This window comes from Phaethon lepturus, unplaced genomic scaffold (assembly GCF_000687285.1).
Source record: "Phaethon lepturus isolate BGI_N335 unplaced genomic scaffold, ASM68728v1 scaffold51539, whole genome shotgun sequence".
Taxonomy (NCBI): Eukaryota; Metazoa; Chordata; class Aves; order Phaethontiformes; family Phaethontidae; genus Phaethon; species Phaethon lepturus.
In genome coordinates, this window is record NW_010565061.1 from 1 (window position 1) to 18077 (window position 18077).

The 18077-nt window shown below is 37.6% G+C and overlaps 1 protein-coding gene across 1 annotated transcript in view; it reads left to right on the forward strand.

Moving 5' to 3' along the window:
• The first annotated feature begins 2401 nt into the window (after nucleotides 1-2401).
• Nucleotides 2402-18077, forward strand: part of RBM27 (RNA binding motif protein 27) — a 20458-nt gene continuing 4782 nt past the window's right edge. The window contains exons 1-14 of the mRNA XM_010295052.1: nucleotides 2402-2540; nucleotides 3387-3511; nucleotides 5913-6004; nucleotides 6583-6776; nucleotides 7627-7881; nucleotides 8461-8694; nucleotides 9894-10028; nucleotides 12139-12288; nucleotides 14143-14290; nucleotides 14583-14736; nucleotides 15848-16111; nucleotides 16232-16360; nucleotides 17256-17378; nucleotides 17915-17989. Coding sequence (XP_010293354.1) covers nucleotides 2402-2540; nucleotides 3387-3511; nucleotides 5913-6004; nucleotides 6583-6776; nucleotides 7627-7881; nucleotides 8461-8694; nucleotides 9894-10028; nucleotides 12139-12288; nucleotides 14143-14290; nucleotides 14583-14736; nucleotides 15848-16111; nucleotides 16232-16360; nucleotides 17256-17378; nucleotides 17915-17989 — 2217 coding nt within the window. The remainder of the gene's footprint in view (nucleotides 2541-3386; nucleotides 3512-5912; nucleotides 6005-6582; nucleotides 6777-7626; nucleotides 7882-8460; nucleotides 8695-9893; nucleotides 10029-12138; nucleotides 12289-14142; nucleotides 14291-14582; nucleotides 14737-15847; nucleotides 16112-16231; nucleotides 16361-17255; nucleotides 17379-17914; nucleotides 17990-18077) is intronic.

The following is an 18077-nucleotide window of genomic DNA, read 5'->3' on the forward strand; positions in this document are numbered from 1 at the left end:
CGCCTCTGCTGCGGCGCTCCGAGCCCGGGGCAGCCCCGTGTCCTGAGGCTCCGGGAGAAGACAGGGCCTGGCCCGGAGCTGCGCGGGCGGTTCGCCCGGGGGCCAGCAGCCTCGCTGGGCCCCGACCACAGGCTGCTCCGCTGCGGTGTGAAAGTTTCATCGCCAGCTGCGTAACGTCCTTTTGTAGCACGGCCCTTAAAACAGAGCTGCAAGCCAATTAACAAGAGTCGCTGGAACGATTTAGCGTACAGCCAAGAATGTCTGCTGGAGATGTGTTGGAACTTTGATTAACTCTTGGCGGAGGGATGTGGGAGAGTCGGTTGTTTCTGGTTTTATGAGTGGTGGGAAATGATTTTTTCAAGGAGTCTTGTGTTGGTAACAAAAACTGCATTTCTGAAAAGCACCTTGCACGCTGACTTGTGAGATTAGGTGTTGGCGGGATTTCGTCTCTAGCAAGGGTCTTCTGAAGGAAGATAACTTGTCAGTAACTCACTAACCTTGTAGTTTCCACAAAGTAAACCTAAGACCCATTCGAAGTTACAGGATGTACGTTTACAATGTGAAGTGATATTTCTACATATATTTTTATATTTTTTGTATTTTAAATAGGCCTTGGAACTACTCAGTTGTAGTCATTAAGTAGCGGGCCTATGAAAATTCTTCATTACTTTTTTTTTTTTAAGATAAAAAAGTATCTCTCTGATACTTGGTCAAATCCTTCTGGAAGTCTGTCTAGACTGGAGCATAGCTCTTGCTCTTATGCTTTCACTGACAATTCCAATCCACTTTCTGTCATGCTGTCCAGCATTCCTTTGGTGCCTGAGCTGCACTCAGGAGTATGAGTTGGAGATGAGGTTCATGGCAGAGAATCATAGAATTTGCTAGTGGGTCCTGACAGTCAAGGATTCAGGAGTGAAAATAGAAAATGGTCAACCCGCGGAAGCGTACATACCTTACACATGCTCCTGTAATGAATAATGTAATTTAACACCTAAGAGAAACTAATATAGAGAGAAAGGAAAGGGAATGGTTATAAAGTAAGGGATCATCTCCTTTATTTTAAATTGAAGGTTTGTAGTCAGTTGCATGTGGGCACTAGCACTGAATACATTATATACAGTTTACTTCTTTTTGTGAGCGTGTGTGTAAGAACTGTAAAATCCGTAAATTTGTGGTTTCTTTGTTGTTAATTGCTACATTTAACACTGCTTTGTTCGGATGTTGGAAACAGTGAGCAAATAATTTGGAGTAGAGCTGCTTGATTGGCTGCTCATTGAGGATTTTTATTTTCTCTGACCAGTTGTCATCTGCATGGGTGTTTGAGTTTTGTTTGTTTGTTTTTTGGATTTTTTTTTTATTTGAGATTATTTTTAGGTTTACGTACTTTACACTGTTTCCTTCTGTTTCCATAGTTAATGTTCTAGGAAGATACACAATCTCCTCTCTAAATGTTAACCTTAATTTAAAGATTACTTTTTTTTTGTTAAACTGTTTTAAGTTCCTACCTAACATCTGATAGCTTGCATCTGCATCTTTTGAGAGAGGCAAATGAGGAGCTATTGCTTAATCATTTAACACTGTTAATCTAGTTCATACTTCGAGTGTTTTTCTAGTAGCTGAATAATGGAAAGGAAAGCAATATCCAATTTAAAGATTAGTGGCAGAGTATTGCTGCACAAAGTTGGCTACCTTTGGCCGTCATGAGGCTAGATGAGGGCTTATGTAGTGTGGATAGTGAATCTGTGTTAATAATTGTACCCCTTTAGACATTTTACCAAGGTTAAAGAATTATTGTAAAATTTGTAGGCATGGAAATAGTCCTTGGGGAAGGAAAACCCCAGTATGTTAGGCACAGTAACTTAAGCTGTACAGAATGTATCTATGAGTATATTTAAAATGTGCTTTTGTGCTATGTCTTTCTGAACTGCTTTTCATTGTAATAATGTTTTAATACTTTAAAAACACTGTAAAACTTTACAATATTTGTGCAGTGACTTTCCTGGTACTTGCTCTGCTATTCTTATAGAGTCATACTTGATGGTGGTTGCTGTGCTTAAGGAAGGTTAAGAAACAATGGCATCTCCTCAGTTGCCCTAGAATTGGATTTTTCTGTAAAAAGGAAGAAATATCATTTTTTTCTAAGCAAACCTCAGGAAGGAGCAAAAGAGTGGGAACATTGTCAGGTGTGGAGTGGTCATACGGCAACTAAAATATTGTGTTGTAATTGGGGGGAAAAAAAAAACACCAAACTTTTTTGATGGCTCAGTCATCCCAGTGCAGCTGTGTTGGTGCTAGATGTCAGAAAAGCATCTGACGTGTGTTGCCAGGTTTTCTTCGGTGGCTCTTCTGTAACAGTGATTATCCAACACGGGTTTTTTGACATGCTTCAGCAGAATCAAGAATGGTTCTTTCTCTCAATAGATGTGATGCAGATCCCTCAGCCTTAGCCAACTATGTTGTGGCATTAGTCAAGAAAGACAAACCAGAGAAAGAGCTGAAAGCTTTCTGTGCTGATCAGCTGGATGTTTTTCTGCAAAAAGGTAGTGTGCTCTCCACTACTTTATCTGTTCAGGGGTTTTCATTTCATTGTGGGGGAGGAGGAGGGATGATGGATGATTGTTGCCTTCAAAATATTTCTTATTATCCATGCATTGAATATTTCTTACAGAGTGTGAAGGAATAAAGATCTTGTGATTAAAAAAAAATAATAATAACGTTAAGTTTTGTAGCTTGGTCTTATTCGTGGTGGGTGGGAGAAAATCTTCGGAAATAAAAGCTAGCAATTTCATTTTAAAGTATCAGTCTTGCTGCCAGAAGTTTCTCTGACAGATGTTTGACAACTTTTGAAAACCTGGTCCGTATTGATCTTTCAGGCTTCTGGTGAGCTTCTCATAGCAATTTGGTTCAAATTCAAAGTATTAAACACTTGACATGCTGACACTCACTGGGGAAGTTATTGGGCATTTTTTGTGATCTGATGTGAAATTGATGATTAGTCTTCTGTGAATGACTTACTCTCGTAAAAATTGCCGTAAAGAGGCTGCTAACTGTAGCTAATAGAATAACTGTGGGCTTACTCCTCGATCATAAGTTTCAATCACGCTTGCCCCTTAGTACATGTCAGAGTTATAAATGTGATCGAAGGAAAAGTCTCTCTTTCTGTCTCTGATATACCTGATTAATTTCTTTGTCTTAAATAAACAACCTCGAATTCCTCAAATGTAATTCCACCTCCTTGAAAGGAACTAGTGTTTATTAATCTTAAGATGCTGCTGCTGCTGTGAACAGTGCACCAGGATGACTTTTTTTCAGGGACTTCTCTGGTAAATCTAACAGTGCCCTTAAATCAATATGTAACAATATTTTCTTGTGTCCTATATCCTCAGAAACTTCAGGTTTTGTAGATAAACTTTTTGAAAGTCTGTACACAAAGAGTTATCTTCCTTCTGTTGAACCCGCAAAAGTGGAATCGAAGCCTGCAGGTCAGGAAAAAGAAGTCATCAAGGAGGAGGTAACATTATTTTTTCTGTCTGCCTGCCTCTAACTTTCAAATAAGCCATCCTGTACATTCATGAGGCAAAATGTGGAAGAAAAATCCACTTTGTTGTGACTAATGATCTTCAATCTCTGTGCATCTGAAGAAAAAAGGAAGATGACCATTCAGACAAGAACGTTTTAAAATCCCTTTGTAGATTCTACCTTTGATCTAAATTGACAGTATTCAGAAATCCTACTCGGATGTCCCTGGCAATACCAGCTGACAATGATTTGGTTTGAGAGGGGGAAGAAGCAAAAACATTCCAAAACACCTCCTTTTCCAATTTCATATATTCTGTGAGGAATATAAATTATTTTAAATGTTTTCTGTAATACTTGAAATTGATGAAATACGGTGACCTCTATATTGATTGGTAATTACTTTTTAAAAAGTGAGGTAGCATTCATTTGCCAACAGTTTCTTTTATCTTGGTTTTAAGTTTTATTGACAAAATCTAAAACAATCAAGTTTTTGAGAAAAAGTAAGATTTCCATAGCTGTCTAAATCTGTTTGTATATTGTTTAATCTTCTGCTATCACTTGTCCAAGATAGAAGAAAAAAAATAAAATCTAAGTCGGTGATTTTCTGAGGGAATAGACCTCTTCTCTGTGTTTGCAGCATCCTAATGTACCAGCTTTAAGAGAGAGTGGGAGAAAAAGTTGCTATAGAAATAAATGTTCTTTATTTCTGTGTGCTCTGATAGCAGTTTGCAAAGATACTTTAGGCTGAATATGCATTTTAATTACTATAGGAAAGATGCAAATAAATTCAGAGACTATATATAAAATTCTAGTCCTTTCCCCTCCAGGGATGCTTATGTCATGCAGTGTTAAGAGCAAAAACTGTTGCTGTCATTATAAATGGACCATGGGAAGCATTTTCTTCTGACAAGTACTCTAAATGGGTATTCAGATTTGTGCTTCTGTCTGTGAGCATAAAAAACACGAAGAAAAGACCTTGCTGGAGTTATTTTTTCTGTCTTTAGAGTTAAAACTGTCTGATGGTCATGAAGGTGACAAATAATTGGAGATTGAAATCTGTCAGTCAACCAAAACAAAGCTGTATTATATTATATTGTGGAATGCAGCTTCTTATTTGACAGAACATGATTCATCAGTTAAGTTAAAGTTGTTCTTTAGTTTTTTCCTCTCTTTTCTGATGTCCTCTTTTTATCTGACAGTGAGACCCATAATTATGACAATTTATGGAAGTAGCTTTGGTGATGGATTTATTTCATAATTTGCAACTATACAAGATACTCACTTTAACAGTTTTCCGATCAATTCTCAAAGTACTGTCATAATTTATAAAAAGTGTTTCAGAACTACCTTCAGTTGGGTTAACCAATGCTCGGGGGGCGGGGAAAGGGGAGGTTTTGGGGGTTGGGAGCGTGTGACAGGGATAAGGCAAAAGAAGATACCTAGGACAGCTTTATGGGACAACAGGATCAGGACATTAATTAGTTACTTCAACAACAATAAGGTCTTGATGATTTGTCATATAGCTCAGTGTATTATGTGATTCCTGCAAGTGGAGGACACAAAACAAGTGTCAAATCATAACTAAGCTTAGGTTGGAAGGGACCCCAGATACCATGTGATACAACTTGTGTTGAAAGCAGGGCCTCAGGTTAGGCTATCCAGAGCCCTGTCAGGCCAAGTTTTGAATATTTCTGCCAATTCTCCTCAGATAATACTAAACAAGGATGCAGGAAGCCTGCCTTTTTGCTTTGTTTTAATTGAAAAAAAATATTTTAAATATTATTGCATGTAAACTTTTGACACCAAAATTTACAGTAACTTCCAAGCAGTGTAAAATGGCAGCAAAGGCAGCAAAAGTACAAAATGGATTCAGAGTGGTTTACAGTCATTGTATAGCTGGCAGGCTTCTTCGACTGCTTTTGTGGAGGCCAACAAAGAAATGCGACTAGTTCAACTATGTGAACTTCTTTTGCCATAAAGCATTTATTTCAAAGTGTAAGCTAGTATGTATCTACTAGGAGAAGTAACTCTCCTTAGTTGTGTTCCAGTTATGAGATTCAGAAAATACCTCATGTATAGAATTGTTTACTGTTACTAACGAGAGAGAGTGGATAGAGAACTTGTCTTTCATGAATCCTGTTTAAAAACAAAATATCAAAGTAGTTTTATTTTGGGGCATCTCCTCTGCAGAAAAACCCTAAAGATTTGAAACAAAAAGCCCAGCAACCTCTAGTGCTTTATTACTTGCAGTGCTTAAGTATTCTGTGCAAGTAATACTTAAATATTGTGTTTATACACAGTGCTAACTGTATCTTGAATTAAATCTTGGTCTTATTTTCTTCATTTAAAAAAAACTGATACTCATTCTTGATTGGTAGTTGTCTCTTAAACAGAATTTTCAAGAGTCAGTTGAAGAAGAGCGGGATGGCAGGAAAAAGAAGTATTCCAGTCCACAGAGAAGCCGTGCAGATTCCAGTGAACAAAGGTTAGTTTTGAACCAAAGTATTAATATATTCTTCTGTATTTGCTAGCAATCGTTAACTGTGGATTTTTACCTTGTAGGTAGTGATTTTTCCTAAAAAGTTATTTCCTCCCTACTTTTCTCTGTCTGCAATGTATTATCTGTATGCTGATCACATGCATGAGAGGCCTTCACTAGAAGTTGGCCTTTTCTGAAAAAGGGACATTATTTTTCAAATGTTAATACCTAGGAATGTCATAAATTCAATTCTTTCCCATGTTATGTACATGAAAAGCATTGTTGGGGGCATATTTAGGGGTTGAGGGGGGTTCACACAGTGACAACATCACTTTTAAAACACATTCTGTTTTGGTCGTCTAACTTTTTCACCTTTCCAATTCTTCTCAGTCTTCCCCTTGCTGGTTTCTATGAATTAGTGATTGAACTTTGAGATTCTGTACTTTGCTATGTAATCTGGGAAATTCTGACTCGAATGTTTCGCTGCCCAAATTGGATGGGAAGGGTGAACAGTATCTTAACTTCTTGCAAGCTTGTTTTTTGATTTGGTCTTTCTTTTCATGGTCTACATACATCTTTTCTAGAACCAGAGAGAAAAAGAGAGATGATGGAAAGTGGAGGGACTATGACAGATACTACGACAGGAGTGACTTGTACAGAGAGAAATCTGGCTGGCGACGTGGCAGGAGTAAAAGTCGTAGTAAAAGCAGAGGGTTAAGTCGAAGTCGTAGCCGCAGCAGGGGTAGAAGCAAAGACCGTGATACAAACAGAAGTGCTGGTGAGTATCCAAGGTGCTGCTTTAGGAGAACGTCTAATGTCAGTGATGTGTGGTGACTCCTACATACTGTATGGTCTAGAAGGCTGTAGATGTCCTTCAGTAGCTGGAACAAATTTTAAGAGCTTTGTGTTCTGAAATGATTAATTAGGGTGCTGTTCTTCAGAGTAGAACAATTAAGGGGATTGTTTTCTTCTTTGCTAACACCTTAATTTATCCACAGGTGTATACCAGTGGATATCGGTAGCTGATACTTTGTGCTGCATGTGTTGACAAAGCTGTCGATTTCTTTTCTTTCTTTTTTTTTCCCCAAAAATATCTTTTTGCAAAATAGTGTTATCCTCTTTTTCACTTTGTTACTGTGTATTTTTTAGAGACTATTTCTTTGTAATTGAAGGTGGTTATTATGTGATCCATTGTTCTTTTAGGGTTAACTCAGGTCTGTTGGAAAAACAAGAGGCAGAGATTGCAACAGATTTCAATGCACATTGAGACCACATTAGTTAAGGGTGGGGGGTAGGTTTGTTGTTTCAGGCTTCCCCTCCTCTTCCCCCCCCTTTCTACTTTTAAAGAGAAAGCTGTAATCCAGAGTGGAATAAGGAGTAAAGGAATGAAGGTGTGTTTTGCAAATAAAACACTTAGATTACTGAAGTAAAAACCCTGTTTGCGTTATATTTAGTTCTTATTTCATTGGTAAGACTAAGGTCCTTTAAGAACAGTTTACCGTGCAGAATACTGAATATTTAAGGACATTTTTATACGGTTGTGTATTATCTTTTTCTCAAGGCCCTGATATACAGAACGAAGCTTGAAGACTTTACATAACTTTTATTATTTTATTTTTTTTAAACAGAGCACCGAGAGAGATCAAAATTCAAGAATGAAAGAAATGATGAAGGCTCATATAATCCAGTTTCCGTGTCTCCCAGTAAATCTACTGAACAGTATTCCTCTGCACAATCTATTCCCAGTGCTGTTACTGTAATTGCACCTGCACACCATCTTGAAAACACAACAGAGAGCTGGTCGAATTACTATAACAATCATAGCAATCCCAGTTCATTTGGTAGAAACCCTCCTCCTAAAAGAAGATGTCGAGATTATGATGGTAAACTGTTTCTTAGTTTCCAGTTTCATACCTTGTTTCAGTTACTCTGTGACCCTTTTTTTAGCTATTCACAAATGTAGGCAGCAAGTCAAAATGTAGTAGCATGTGGAGTATACCTTGTATGTAAAAGATGCATATATGACCTGTATTTTACTGGGGAAATGACTAGTCTTACTGGAAGCAGTTTACTTAAAATCTGATAGTTGCTGGATAAGAACATACGGAGTTTGTTCACAACTCTGTATATGCTTGGCAAATATTTCAATGACTGGCAGTTCTGATAAAGATTGCAGTATATGTGTTTAGTATAAAACAGTACTTCCGTAGTTGTTTAGTATAAAACTAGTACTTCTGACTTCTTTTTTCCACAGCTTTTATGATGGGTGCATGTATGTTTGTATGCTTTTATGGGAGATTATTCTAATTTGATTTATTTTGAAACCTCATCTGATAATGTAATGCTGGATTAGTGATTGCATGTTTTCTTTAGTAAGAAATTCCAGCAAAAACTGAAGTGCTACAAATCACTGACAGACAATTTTTTTTTCTAAAAAGATTATTAAATGTCCTGTTTTGCAGAGCGAGGATTTTGCGTACTTGGTGATCTTTGCCAGTTTGATCATGGAAATGATCCTTTAGTAGTAGATGAAGTTTCCTTGCCAAGTATGATTCCTTTTCCTCCACCACCTCCGGGAATTCCTCCTCCTCCTGGTATGCTTCTGCCCCCTTTGCCAGGTCCAGCTCGTAACATGAGGTTGCCAGTTGCACAGGCTCATCCACAGGCACCACCTCCTGTTGTGCTTCCCGTACCAAGTAAGCCAAAACATTGTTCTGTGTTTCTTTGTCAACGAGTTAAAGTGGTGGCTCTTTCTGGAAGTTCTATGTATATTTGAAGTAATCAGTTCAAGTTTCTTTGCTAGCCATGTGCTATTCAAAATATTGCCAAAATAGTTCTGAAAAATCAGCTTGTAAAATCTGATGTTCCTAGCACTCCAAATTAAACTAGATGAATTCGGCAGGGAAGTGAAGGGGGGTGTCTTTCAGATTATCTCAAAACCTTGGTGGTGTTTGGGTTGATCACTGACAATTGGATTACTAGCTTTTTTTTCCCCTAATGCAAAAAATGTTTAGATTTAATCTCCTAAAAGTTCTAATAAATTTCTGTGTTTGTGCTATATTATCTGCTACTAAAAAGCAATACATCACTGATACATCTAAGATCTATTTTAGCTCAGAGGTAATCTCTGAGGTGTTCAGCCTTTTTTGTTACCTTACTACAATGTAAATTCTATGAAGAAATAGAATATTAGATATGTAGTTACTCTATTTCAGTACTCTATTCCAATAACACAATACATGCTGTGATAGTTGTATCAAATAGCAGCAGCTATGGGATGAGAAATAATTTTATATAGGATTAACCCTAAACTTTGCATGAGCCTTTTAGTGGGTGGAACTGGCTTGCTACTGAGTGAACTGACAGTGCTTTCTGATGGTCGTCTTAGTAGGTTGTGTAGTGTAGTGTAACACATTATCCTTTTTTGGGCACATAGTAACTAGGCATGTATGTATCATATATGGTGCAAAAAAGGCAAAAATAGCTAGATAAATTCCTTGTCTGTGAATGCCTTTTGCCCTCTAGTTCTTGTTTTAGAACTGTAATCTAAATGTTGCTGATACGATCGCTTGCTCTGAGCTGAGCAATCCTTGATTCTCCATGGCAGAGCTGCTTTAGTTAATGCAAGCTCTAACAAAACCTCTGGGGAAGAAAAGACACTTCTTTTTGTTTGTTTATTTAAAGCTTTGCCCTTTCTGGAAAAGAGAAAAGGTGTTTGAATCAGAGTAACTTACCTGAACAGGGCATCTCAATTTACTTTTACTGTAGTGAGATTGTAAATATTTACAGTCTTGACCTTGCTCAAAGCCAGGCACAAACAAATTCCATTGAATTGTTTGCACATTTATCTGTGGAGTTACAAGTCTTAGTGATGTATTCTATGGTGTCATTGTAGGACCACCTTTAACACAGTCAAGTTTGATAAATAATCGTGACCAGCCTGGGACAAGTGCAGTGCCCAGTCTTGCACCCGTAGGAGCAAGGCTACCTCCTCCGTTACCCCAGAACCTACTGTATACAGTATCAGAACGTAAGCAAATAATTTTTTTTTTTTTTTAATCTGGTTGAGATATAAATTTTAAAATTCCTCTATTGATGTGTGATTAGAAAGTATTACCTCTGTCTTCCTCCGGTACATACAAATCTAAAAAGAAGTCTGATGGCTTTCCTTGTGGTCCGTCCATCATCTGCTGTTACTGTGTGAAATAGCAGTAGTGTTCTGTCACTGTCTGAGGAAACATCATTTGTGGAGAGCTTCATTTAGGTTTCACATGCTCAAAGCAGTAAGATAGTTGCATAAGAAAGGGATCCCTTCATCTTTAAGCTGTCTGGTAGAACAGTAGCAGGCAAAAGATGGATCTGCAAACCTGTAATTACTGTTTAACTTGGTCTTTTTTCCTATCTGGTTTTGGCTACTACAGAGGAGAGAGTTTGGTGTTTGGGTTTTTTTTTTCCAGCTGTGTATCACAATAGTCTCTACAGTCTTCATTTGCATTAGTACTTTCTATCTTTTTTTCCCAGAATTGACTTAGTTCTAGCTTTCTAGCTTAAAAATGGATGGCTTTCAATGGGCATGTCCATCTTCCTTAACAGCGCTTAAGTTATTAAAAGTGGTTTTTTATGAGGGGAAATAGTAAAAATACATAGAGAGTCCTAGATTGCTTGATTTAAATCCAACAAAGCTTATATTTCCTTGATAATGAAAGGAGTAATAACATTTCCATGATTTACATGAGCAAAATAATATAACTAAATCTCAGTGTTTTATAATGTTCCCGTCTGGGTTTGTTTGACATAGAATATTCTGAATTTTATTCAAAGGAGGGCTCTAATTCATGATCCATGTCATTTTCTTTGTGACTTTCATGCTTTTCAGAACTTCAGTCACTTGCATATCTTGTTAGATTATCTGTTCAATTATCTCCAAATCCTGTCAGGCATTTACATGTTACCATTTGATTCTTTCAGCTTCAGCGCTTCTTCTAATGGGTGATTCTGTCTGTCTTAGCTCGCAGGGCATCACTGACTTCAGTTGCATTACATAATTCTGTTCTTGAGAACATCTGTGGACATTCTCATGTCCTATTCTTGGATTCTTATGGTAACAACTGCTGGTTGCCCTCTTGCAGTCAATCGTATGCCAAATCATGGAGGAGGAACTTCTGGTTCAGCTCATGCAAGGTTAATGAAAGTTCTTGGCAGAGTCTGAAACTAAACTGTAAAACATCAGTATTGAAATTCTGGGCATTTGTTTTAAATTGTAGAGTCTTCATTGTTGCTGTGGAATAAGGAGCTGAAACTTGGAGTGCATCGTCTTTGAACTCCCCTTATGTAGGCATTCATTTCTGTTCCAGGATGTACTGTGTTTCTGTGGAGGCTTTTCATAGACTTTATTCATTCTAGTTCTTGAATAGCTTTTCCTTTTTATGGTTGGAAAAATGCATTATCCTTGATTTGGACCATGGGCTGGAGGAACAATATGAGTCAATTCTGTCATTTTGGGTTCTCATGGTTACCCCTTTTAATTAAAATAATCATTAGCACTCTACTGGAGCTAGGCAGCTGATCTCACTCTTACATAAATTAAGAGAATTAATAGGTAAGTATTGGTCAAATTATCTCATGGTCAAATTACCTGTGATTTCTCATCTTTCTTTGACGGGAATCATTTAAGTAGGTTCTTCCCCAAAAATCCTTTTCTGAAGTAAACTAGACTGTTCGTCAACATAGACAGAAAACCTCTTCGCATCTTAGGCCCTACAGAATACATGCTCAAACTAAACCTTTTGTTGCTCCCCTTGAAACACTGTCAGACATTGTGAAGGTTGTCATACAGACACCTTGCTCCTTTTTCAGGCAGCTCACCAGCAATACTCAATTATTGTGACCTATGTGCTTTTGACAAACAGTAACAATCAGATTAAAAGACAAAGGAGAATATGCCCAAATAGACTTGGGCATAAAGTTCAGTTGAGGGTTTTAAGTGGCTACACACATTGGCTGTACGACCTCTTTTCTGTCTTCTTTTCATCCAAAACAACTTCTGATTCTTGGACATCCATGCATTTCCTTAAAGGAAAATTAACCCTGAGTCTTAAACTCATTTGAAAAATTCTTTCATTTCTCTCCTTTTTTTATAGATACATATGAGCCAGATGGCTATAACCCTGAAGCTCCTAGTATTACCAGTGCTGGTAGATCTCAGTATCGACAGTTCTTTACAAGAGCACAAACGCAGCGTCCAAATCTAATTGGCCTAACATCTGGGGAGATGGATACAAATCCAAGAGGTAGGAAGGGTTTCTAGTCATGCTGTTGCTATTTTTGTCCAAGACCGTCAACACTTATTTTCCCCTTTTTCAGGCTGAAAGCAATAGTTTTTTCTTACTGATCTAGTATTTCAGAGCAATTTGCAGACATCTCTACCTTTTTTAAAATGCTAATATGACCATATTAAAGTCAAAGCAGGCTTTTTGATTAAAAATAACCACTTGGGAATGTTAACAAGGGTTTTTTGTTTGGTTGTGGGTTTTTATTCCTCCTTAGCTTGTGAAGGCACTTTTTGGGTGCTGGATGCTTCTAGAAGGAAAAATGGTGCAGAAAGATGGCACTAAACAGTACAGTCTGGAGACTGCTTTTTGTTTGCCAAGGATATGTTTAGGACCTGGGGCACAGAGGTGATGATCTACGATACTTGCCTTGGCTGTTGTGATGGTAGTGAAGAGGGGAGCTATCGTGGCATGGTTTTGTACTTGATGGTCTGACTCGGTCGGCCAGATGTTCTCTCTGAAGTGAACACTGCAGGTAGCATTCTAATTCTCCTAGCCCGCGGAAATACCAGTCTGCATTTAAGTAATTCTGAATCCTTAACTGGATGGATGTAGACGTAGTCTCTTAGTGGTGACATGTACAGAGTATCTTTTAGGGGAGAGAACAAGTGAAGGCTCTTTAAAGAAATTTTTGTTCTGTTAGCATAACTTTCTTTTTCCCTCCTGCTTTCACCACCCTGATCCTTAAGAGAAAGATGGTAAATTTTAGTATTTACTGTTATACTTAAGCATTTCTTATTCGGTAGATAAGAAAGATTTTGTTTTTTCAGTATTTCCTTCCAGTGACTCATCCTGTAAAGAATATCGTTAAATATTATTGCAGAAATTGCTGTAGCTGTTTTCATCTTAATGAACATCATAAAGGCAGGGTTGGGGCTTTATTGCTGGTCCTCAGATTCTCTCTGAGAACCCGTTCCAGTTGTAAGGCGTGGGTGAATGTTCGGCAGTGATGCTTCAGGCCACTTGTTTTATTGTCTTTGTCTTGTGTGTGAAAGGTTTACTCTAAAATGATCCTCCAAAGTAAGATTAAAAGTATGGCCAAAAATGCCCAGTCTTTGTTCTCACCAGTGTAATCAGCAGAGCTCTGGCATATATAAAAGCCATAGAAAATTGACTTATGACTCAGACTTCTTTTTAGGAGTTGAATATTTGGCATACACAGGAGACTAACAGCAATAGAATAATCTTGAAAAGGTTTTAAGTAAATACTTGGCAAACTGTGATCTAGTGCTTTAGCTTTGTGTTTGTAGAAGTTTCTTCAAACTTTAAATCTAATGTCTCTGAGAGTATAATTTCATGCCATAGTTGTGCTCAATTAACAGTTTATTGCTGAAAACTGGATAGAGGGATGACAAGGGGGATAGCAGTGGGAGGAATGGATTCTTGGTTGCTTTTTCACTGTCAAGGGTTAATACAGGGGAAATTCATTGTTTATTCAGCCCATGACACATTGCAGAACTCTAACCTGAAGTCTGGGAACCTAGCCTTGTTTCTCCCCCCACCCCGCCCCTTCCTGCAGAATCTGAATTTTCAGTACCTGAAAGATGGAGTTTTAGCTTTGTTTCTGCAAGCTACTACTAATCTTAAAGGTGAAAATCTCATCCCTACTGGCTGGACTAAATGTTTGTTTTCCTCAAATTGTTTAGTTAAGCTAGCAAGTGATCTCTGAGGTAACTTCATAAACAAAACTGACCAACTTGATAAAGTCTTCCTAATTTTTATGTTTTTAAACTCAACACTATTTTGCTGTTTAAATGAAAGCTTTTCTGATATCTCTGTTGATAAGAGGTGAATAACCTTTTTCCTTTCCTCCAGCTGCCAATATTATCATCCAGACTGAACCTCCCATTCCCATTACAAATAACAGCAGCAATGTAACTAGAGTTGTCCTTGAACCAGACAGCAGGAAACGATCTCCAAGTAGCATGGAATGTCTACCAATAAAGAAACCGTGGCTGGGAAAGTAAGAATTGTCAACTGCAGTTCACTAATTGGAATGCACTTTATTGCTATCAATGCTGTGAATATTGCTGTTCACTAGTCCCTGTAATTTGAGCTGGTGGGATCAGAAAATCTGTGTCGACATAATATAGAGACCAGATATTTGGTGGTGGGAGGAGCTCTTTTTTGTTAATGTCTAGAGTGTATACTCTTTATGAGAAAAATAAAAGTTAAATGTGTGTTAACATTTTCTGCCTTACTTAAGTATGTGTATGCTTATGTAAATTACTATCTTGTTCTCATTTTTTTTCTAGGCAAGCAAGTAACAACCAGAATAAGCCAGGATTTTTGAAAAAGAATCAGTATACTAATACAAAATTAGAAGTTCGAAAAATTCCACCAGAATTGAACAATATTACACAGCTCAATGAACATTTCAGCAAATTTGGAACTATTGTAAACATTCAGGTAAAAATAAAAGTTCAGTTTTATGCCTGTATATGGGTATTTTATTTTATTGAAGCCTTCTTGAATATTGCAGCTGAACTGCATTCCTTGAAAAATCTTAATGGATGATAACTGGGAGAGTAGGTAATCAAATGCAAAGAAACCTTTTTTTTGTCTACTCTATATTATCTTAATTCTGTAAAAGTATGTTGGCTTCTGCCTTCATGAGGTCTTATTAAATTTGAAAGGCTTGCAGGTTTAACTTGTGTATAATTTTTGAAAGAGATCTTCCAGCAATTTCTGTCTTGTGTGATAGTCCTACAGTATTTCATAGCCAGGATTTTGACAAAGATGCTACAGGAGAGTCTCTGTATGCATCAGTTTATTACCACATTGCATCCTAGAATTGGCACTAGTTCAGTGGTGTTCCTTGCACTGTAGGAAGGGGAAAAGCAGTATGTAAGCAAAACACAGGTAGTTACATGTTTAAAATAGCATTTATTTTCCATTTATTTTTCTAGGTCTAAATAAGACAGATACCTGGGAAGCCTCTGTATTTCTTGAGTTGATAATTTTATGTCTTAGCCCCAAAGATACTGTGGTGCTTTCTGCACCTTGATAATGAAATAATGCATTTAAAACATGCTATCTCAATCATTATACTAGAAAGTCCAAGATATATTTTTATTCCTGTGATTAATTTTTGGAGATAAATTGTCTTGCTCAAGACTGTTAGATGATGCTTTGAGAATGTGGTGAACCTTTTGCATTGTACATCCTCGGACAGCAGTCGTCTTTCAGGAGGTTGGAATAAAGAGCTTTTGAGTCAGCACTAGGGTCTCTTCAGTCATACTCCAGTGGCAGTTCACAGTGCTCTGAATATATGATGCTATTTGGTGGAAGAGTCTCTTTTTAATTTTATTTTACTTTACTGTATATAGGCTTTGCTGCAAGTACATGCAATATTTGCCAGAAGGTCCTTGGCTTTAATTACGTAGAAAGTTTTACCTGTATTTTGAACAGTTAATAATATCCCACTCATTATTGCAGATTATTTGTATGTTGGTTTGCTGCTGGTTGAGATCATTTTCTTCCTTGAGAAATAATGCATTCTAATGAACTTTTGATTTAGGTTGCTTTCCAGAACGATCCCGAAGCTGCTCTAATCCAATACTTAACTAATGACGAGGCTAGGAAGGCAATTTCCAGCACAGAAGCAGTGCTGAACAATCGGTTTATAAGGGTACTGTGGCACAGAGAAAGTGAGCAGCAGCCCCCATTGCTACAGCAACAGCAGCAGCAGACACCCCCCCAGTCTCTTCATCACCAGCTTCACCTTCAGCAGCAAGCCCTGACCGCGACTCCAGCTGTAACAATGCATAGCAGCCTGTCAAAGGTATTGTGCTGTCGTAAACTAGTGATTGAGCAGTGGAGGTTATCAGTGTTCTTAAATGACTGCTACTTCAAAAAAGCAGAGTATATAATCTTTCATTTTTTAATATCCATTGATAAACAGGTGATGAATAAACCACTGGCATCTGGTGCCTATGTCCTTAATAAAGTCCCAGTGAAACGTCGCCTTGGAGCAGCAGGTGGAAACCAGCCTGACTTAAGCCAGTCTGGGGCTGTGGCAGAGGATTCTCAGGTATGTTTATGAAGGCTGACCATCTTCATACTTTCAGTTAAAGCTTTGGCGTGTTAGCTGAGAAGGAAATAGCAAATAGAACTTGTGAATTGTTCCCAGTTGGTTTTGTTTCTTTTCACCAATGTTCTATGCAACCCATATCTTAACATGTTTTACCCAGAGGGCAAAAAGGAAGTCAGTGACTTCTTCCTAGTTTCGTTAGCCATTTGTATAAAATGACAATGACTTCAGAAACAAAGTATCAGTATTTTTAAGTAGCATAATATATTTTTGGCAGTGCTTTATAGTAAAGAAATGTGACAAGCCTGTATGTGATGTCAGCTTTTTGTTGGCAAGTCTAATTGCTTTCCCAGTGATTTTTGACCTTATGCCATGCTTTAACGGTAGTGCTAGAAGCTTACAGAATACTTTGGCATAGAGTTCAAGCTGGTACAGTTAATTCACACTGATATCATAGTGCAGCATATGTTCTTGGCCACAGAGAAGTCATTTTAAGAAAGGCAGTATGCAGGTGACTTTTGCTGTCTTATTTGATCAAAAAATGTGATGTTAGACTTGCAAAGCTGAATATTACGCAAATGCAGAAGATCAGCTTCAGTGGTCTTCCTAGTGGCTATCAGGATACAGAGGAGGTTTTGGATTAAAAAGGAAAGAAAGTACCTTTTGCAGAAATCCTTTTAAGAAGTTTTTAAGCTCATTGCTTGCAAGCAAGTTGACTGTTACACCGATGCCTTTATGCATGTGTTTTAATTGCCTTGGTCTTTTTGTCTCCTTGCACAAATCAGGAAGTTTGTGTTCATGTTTCACAGAATACATTCCTCTGAAATTCATTGATGGTATATCACATTTGTTTTAAGCTATTACATATTTTTGTTCATGTGTTTTACTGTATCAGACATTTCCTACTTCTACAAGCCACTCAAAAATGGTTTACAGTTCTTCAAATTTAAAGACATCTATGAAGCCTGGTGCAGGATCTAAACCTCACGATGTACAAGAAGCCCTTAAAAAAAAACAGGTACTTTACTATTCATTGGCTGACTGACAGTATAGCGATAGAAGTACTTTATAAAGACAGGTTTGATAGGCAACTTTAAACCTCAAATATTGCTGTATAGCTTTCTACACTAGTGTAGTTTTTGTCATCATTGCCGGACTATTTTGCAAATGCATGTTGAGGTTAATCATGGGTGAGGGAGTGTTCCTTTTGGGGTGTCTTACTTGACACGCTTGGTCATGTGTGGGTTTTCTGGGTTTTCTTGAGGCATTTCTCTGATTTTAACCTCTGCAGGTATGAGACAATGAAGGATATGTTTCTTAAGAGGTGTCTGAAGGGGCAAAAATTTAGTAGAGTATTTCACAGCAGGAAGCTAGTAACTTTTTACAATTGTTTTTTTCTGGATCAGATACGGAATATACACTTTATACTTGTGTGTTTTGCAGGCTAGTAGTTTTCATTATGGCCTTCACTTCTATAGCTTGAAGAAGCTATATGATATATATGAGTATATACAATGCTATTTTACTGATTGAAAGAATTTCCTTCTCATATAGGAGGCAATGAAACTCCAACAAGATATGAGGAAAAAGAAGCAGGAGATGTTAGAAAAACAAATAGAATGCCAGAAGGTAAGTGAGGAATGTCCTCTAGTGAATACATTCTGATTCTGAAGATACCTGTCTGTCCAGTGTTGTTTTTTCTGGAATTTTACATTCC